The sequence below is a fragment of the Brienomyrus brachyistius genome, chromosome 11 (assembly GCF_023856365.1).
Source record: "Brienomyrus brachyistius isolate T26 chromosome 11, BBRACH_0.4, whole genome shotgun sequence".
Taxonomy (NCBI): Eukaryota; Metazoa; Chordata; class Actinopteri; order Osteoglossiformes; family Mormyridae; genus Brienomyrus; species Brienomyrus brachyistius.
Genome location: NC_064543.1, coordinates 8,128,530 through 8,134,853, shown reverse-complemented (window position 1 = coordinate 8,134,853; position 6,324 = coordinate 8,128,530). Strand labels below are relative to the sequence as shown.

Here is a 6,324-nt window from a genome sequence, read left to right as displayed (position 1 = left end):
GACCCTTGACTTACGCATTCAATTCGTTTGCGAGGGCTGGTCGTAAGTCAAGACTATTTTTCCCATAAGAAATAATGGAAATACCCATAATGTGTTATAAACCTCCCAAAGCACCCCTTACCTAACATTTTCATAATAAAAAGGGGTTGTATAATGTGTGTAATTTACCAGAAACGCTAATAATTTTCCTAGTGTGCTCACCAAAAAGTTATAAAATGTGCCTAGCCTACCAGAAACAACAATTTCATACTGTACTCGCCATTCAAGTTGACATCTTTGGCTTGCAGGAATGGAGGAGGTGGGCATGAAATGGAAGGTGGTTATTGTTTGGAAGGAGAGTCGAGATTGTGGAGATGGTGGATTTCGACATGCTGTACATATTGGCGAGATCGGTCACGAACGCCACTCATATTTCTGCAGTTTCCTTCTTTTCCATTGTGATTGCTTTCTTTACCTTCTCTTCCTTCCTTAGCTTCTTTTCCAGCTTGTTTTGGGCCACTTTGATAGCAATTAACAAAATTAATTATATAAAGTACTGCACTGACTGAAATTACGTCCACAAATACGTGTATCTGAGCTCAGACTGATGCTTACAAACGCATCCCAGGTGTTTGTTTACAACTGCGCAAGCGGATGCACGTTTTGGCCTCGACCAGCATTCGGGTCGTAACTGAAGACTTTGGTTTTAAGTCAGAACTAAAATTTTGGTCATAACCCAAGTTGTTCGTATGTCAGGCCGGTGGTGACTCGAGGGTCCACTGTAGTTTTGTAAGAGCAATAATATATTATGAGGGTGTATTGGTACATGCGGCAGACAGATATAAAGCATCAGCCGGTTGACAATGATGAGACAGAATGACATGCTTAAGTACTTGAGGCTTAAAGAACTGCACCTCCCTGATAGATTTCTGATGTACAGAAGACAAACTAAGAATCACCACTGAAAGAACATCGGTAGGAATTAACATTTTTTTCAATCAATACCAGGGAAAATTCTACTAATGAAAGCACATCCAAATAAGATGTGTGAGCTGAATGGCTTCTATCACAATTCCTGGGTCAAATGGGAATTTGCTGCGCCCATCCCAAGGACACCCCATCACAAAAGCAGGCAAAAAACACAGTCAAGCGCACAATGAAGTGCTGGCTGTATGTACACATAAATTGCCCGTTGACTACCAGTTTGACTTGTTTCTGTCAAAGATACATCTGCAGATTCATTAACTTTGGCATGTCTTGGACATGAGCTCACTTAAAATGGAGAAATCTGTACAAAATTATATGCAATATGTATGACACTTCATTAACTTCATTTCACACTAAAAACTGTGTATTATGCATTTTGCAGTGTAGGCTAAAAGAGCAATGGTTTAAACAGAACTGGTTCAACTTCCATCAAACACACAATATCGTCCAAATTACATTGCATAGCTAATTAGTAATTCACATATGATTTATTTCAGTTAGCTATACACATGCTTATGTTAAAATACAAATGCCTGTTTAAAAACCATTACATGGGTCTCTGCAGTTATTTCCGTGTTTCCCCACAATGGTAGATTAATGTCCTTGCATGTGGTTTATTTTGAGTCTCAAGCGGGTCCTATATGTCACACGCGTGTCTATTCAGAGTTAATTCACACATTAAATCCCAAATGAAGACCTCTCTAATTCACCTACGGATAAATACTGCTATACATTTTCATTTAATGATATTTCAATCTTTTTTAACAAACTTAATATTATTAATAATACAAAATAATTCAAATATTGTTTATGTTACTTTACATGTTAATTAGCCAGATCGCTACGTATCTTTAACGAGGGGCGTCCATCACTATACGATTTGCATGAGGTTTATCGAGTAACACTGTATAAACGTATTGTACTATATAAAATGATTAAAACATGTTTTTTTGCCCGTTATGCGTAAACCCGCAGGAAGATGTCGATGAGTAAAATACATTTCCCATAATGCTCCTGTAAGTTTACAAGGCTAATCAGACGAAATAAAACAGTTCTCAGGGAATATTTTAAAGGCTTATTTCGTACATTTTAGTACATACCGTGTGTTGAGTATTATAACTTTGTTTGACAATATAAAATAAGGTTATGAATGTAGATCGTGAAAATGCTGGCACAGGATGACGTTAAACGAGGCAGCCATTTTTTTCGGGGGGAAACGACGGTGCGTTTGAAAGACCGATCAGTCCCAGAGCAGGGCTGAGCTGCTGGCTGTGTCCCTTTGGATTTCTGTTATATTTATTTACAATTATGTCTGAGGAAATCGAGGACACGAAAACTGCCGAAGAAACGTCCACCGAGGAACAAAAGGTTTTTTTTTTTTTTAACGCGTTATCTTGTGTGTTTTGTTAGCTAGCTAGTTTTACTGTCTAATCAGGTAACGACGCAGAATTATGAGCACGCATGAAACAAGGCAGGCGCCTGGAGCATCGGAATAATGACTGACATGATTAATATAACAATATCTTTACGTCTTCCTAACAGACCTGCTAACGCTGGCGTGGTTACGGGCGATCACCCTGAACGCCTGGACCCTTAAACGCTATACATTGCTGTGAAAGTAAAGCGGCTGGTGTGGGAAATGGGAGGAAATGTCGGGCGATCCGGGCCCAGTGTGGCTGCAGTGCTGCGGGGTGTTTGGGGCTGAACTTTGAAGGCGTCGCGCCTCTTCTCGTATTCGCGTAGCCGACTTGCAGCATCCGCAGTCACGAAGAGCGCATGGGCCCCAACTGTCCTTTTCGCCTCCTCACACCAGGCGGGCCATTCCAATATTAATATTTTATAAACGGACCAGTATATATATAATCATTTATTTGGTGTAGCGGACATCGGTTACTCTGGCTAAAATACGGCTGACGTGGCCTGGGCGTTTTGGTGAAGAGATTCGGATTGTCCGCAATATTGTGTATTGAGGCAGCATAAAACGTTTAACTTTTAGATGATCTTGAAGCGGTCCGGCTTCAACAGATCCAATTCTGTCCGCGTCATTTGCGTAGCGTGATGTCCCCGGTTCGGAGCGAGCGGGCGGTGACGCTGCGCAATTTGCGTAACGCCGCGGTGACCGCGTGGTCTGTGCGCTGGTGGCATGAAGTGAAGGGAAACACGCCGACTGATGGCTGATTTACATGTAATCAGTGTAACAGTGTACAGTCTCACACCTTGCGTTTTACTTGATTGTTACAGAGGCATCAAACTCGCTTTGTTACAGAAATGTACGGAAACGATCATCTGTTCTGTTAATTGACATTTATCAGAGGACCGGCTATCCATAGCCCTTCCCTGGATTAGGCAACGTAGTCTTAAATGAATTTGACGTAAAATACATAGGTTCTGCCTAGTGGCAATACGACGGCGCACATGTTTCGAAGTCTCACGCCGCTTGATGATAGTCTATCAAAATTAACCTGGGCAGGATTTCTTCATTAGCCAGGTAAGCCAAATATATGGCCTGTCCTGTAGGAGTGCCACTTACCTCTCTCTTCCTATTGGACATTTTTCATGTTTGCCCAGCTAACTGGGGAATCCGGCTTTGTGGAACGCCTCCCTGATGTGGTTATTCTGGTGGCATTTTTACAGAACATTAAAATGCTGTTCCTCCCATGATCCTTTGTTGATGTAGAATTTAGATTAATTTTTTTTAACCTTGTGTGTACGTTTTAATGTCTTGTCTTGTTGCCTGTTAAAATAATCCAATATCTCTGTGTTTGTCTTGTGGACTGTCTGCTTTTAACACTGTTTAATGACTTAATAGAGGCAGTTTATAAAGCTTTGATTTTTACCTGACTTCCTCCCTTTTCAGTGTCCGTTTGAGCTCATTGCTCTTTTTAAGGCCAAACGAGGAACAGTTCTATTTGAATGTCACTGAAGCGATTGTGGGTGTTTTATGCTTTTTATTTTTCCTCCCTCAGGCATTGGGATGCTTTTGTATTGTGATTAAATAATGATTCATCTGTGCTTTGCCGCGTAAGGAAAGCATCATAAGCCTTTTTATTAAATCAATTTATTCTGCTGAATTAAGGACTGATATTCATTTATTGTTTACATGCAATTAGTAATAGCTGATCCAGCCCAGAATGCTACTCAAATCTGTTCGCTTTTATGACTCAGCAGCTCTTGCAGTTTTTTTGCAAAGACTCAGAAAGGCTTAGAATTGCCTCTCTGCACTTGGCATTGACTGGGTGATATGAAATCCAGTGGAGCGGAATTAACGGGTCACTGGATGTTGCACGCACTGGATTTCTGTCCCATCACAATGCAGTGGTGTGGGTTTCTGTCCGTAGGTTCTTGCCTTCATGTGATTTGCTTCACCTTTTTTTTTTTTTTTGTAGGAAATGGAGGACAAGATGGTCAGTCCAGAGAAAGCAGAGGAAGCCAAGCTGAAGGCGAGGTACCCCAATCTTGGGGCCAAGCCTGGAGGCTCTGACCTCCTCCGAAAAAGACTTCAGAAGGGGGTAAGCTCTGCCCCTTCCTCTGCGGATGCATGCGTTTGGATATCCGGTCATTTCTCAGTTTTTGCTTCTTATTTTCAGTTTGTTCTTGATTTTTATAATTTCTGTTTAAATCTAACTGTAGCTTCGTTCTATTTTGAAAAGGTGTGTCGTTTCTGATATTAATACAGTTGGAAATGGCCCGGAAGGTGTGTTAAGGCATCGTGTGACTTGCCTGCTGCATGTCTCCGCAGCAAAAGTACTTTGATTCTGGGGATTACAACATGGCGAAGGCCAAGATGAAGAACAAGCAGCTGCCGGCGGCGGCGGCCGAGAAGACGGAGATCACCGGCGACCACATCCCCACCCCTCAGGACCTGCCCCAGAGAAAAGCTTCCCTTGTGGCCAGCAAACTGGCCGGTTGATGCAAGCATGGAAGTGGCTCTTTTTAGTTCACTTCTCATTTCCTACCTTAGTACTGTCCCCTGTCATGTTAGTACTGTCTCATTCTTTCCTTTTTCCTGTCCCATTTTCTTTGTGTAAGTGCTCTGAAAGAATTTTGATCAGCAGGCAGACTGCAGTTAAATAATGCTGCTTGAGGGTGACCATGTTTAAAAAAAATAAATGAAAGTCGATTGTAGTCTCAGTGGAGAAAATGTTGTAAGAGCTAAACGAATTCTACTTGAAGATTTAAACGAACCTGTAGTTGTATTGAGGGTAAATGTACGTGTGTCTTGGTTTTGGAACCATGGCACAAATTGATGTTTTAGTAAGTTTTACATTTTTACCATTCCATAGGTCACCTAAATGATGAAGTCAATGTGCTGTAACGGTTTGACATTTCCCCCGATGAACTTCGCGTCCCTGGTCCTATTCTGGTTCCAGTCATCTTGCATTTTATACACGTGTGGGGGGGGAAAATGACACATTTAGAAGGAACCACACAGCTATGACCAGGTCATATTTAATAGGAGCATGATTTGACACTAGGTTTTGAAACGCAGCCGCCGCCTGGCCCAATCTTAAACTATTACATGGCCTTAAAATCCCAATTCAGCTTCTTCAGCCACGCTTTTTTCTTGGGCAATATTTGTCCATTTCTGGAAAACACCCCTTCCACTCCACCATGATCCTATTCAGGAACGTGGGCTGAAAACTGACCTGAGGCCAGTCTCCGTTGAGGTTTTTGTAGGTGGTGATTATTCCAGGTGTTCGAGGCGTGCACGTGCATCGACTCTACTGTCACTTCTGTGCCATTTGTTTTGTAAATAAAATAGTTTTGCACAAATCACAATTTTGTTTTGTTTTTTCGCCCTGTCCTACCTATGTTTTCCAGGGGAGCTCTCCTGTGTATGTCAGAAGTTAACTTGTTAACGTGTTTTATTAGCTTTTGGTCTGATAAGTGCTGGTCGTTAGAGGGGGCTGGCGAAGTCAAAAAATAAAAAATGATTAATGAGATTGAGTTGCCGTAATAGTAGCTGTCATTTGGCTTTGGAGAGATATGAGAATGTTCAGTTAACTTCCCTGTGGCATCTCCTTGCTTGTCGCTGTGATTCGGCTCATTCAGCCTTTGGTTTTTGATTTCCAGCAGCTATATCTTATAGCTAGTCATCCTACTTTCACAAAACGTTTGTGCTGGTCTGTACTCTAAAAATACGGGGCTGGAAGAATGAAATGAATTAATGATTTAAACTTTTTTGCTGCTGTTTAGGTATTTCACGTGAATGTAAAATGTATGTGCCGATGTGATTTAATTAGCTCACCCTCTTTAAACTAACGTCTACATGACTTTAAAGCAAAACACAGAGCGCGGATGGTAATTTGTACTGCATTCTGTACTGCATAAAGTTTTTCGAATGATCTTCATAGAGGA

At 41.5% G+C, this 6,324-nt stretch overlaps 1 protein-coding gene across 1 annotated transcript; it reads left to right on the top strand.

The window, feature by feature from the left end:
• Window positions 1–2,161: 2,161 nt before the first annotated feature.
• On the top strand, window positions 2,162–5,745 carry arpp19a (cAMP-regulated phosphoprotein 19a). The gene is made up of 3 exons (XM_049031558.1): window positions 2,162–2,334; window positions 4,353–4,475; window positions 4,706–5,745. Exons 1-3 carry the CDS (start codon window positions 2,275–2,277, stop codon window positions 4,874–4,876), a joined length of 354 nt encoding a protein of 117 aa, XP_048887515.1. The 5' UTR covers window positions 2,162–2,274; the 3' UTR covers window positions 4,877–5,745.
• Window positions 5,746–6,324: the final 579 nt, after the last annotated feature.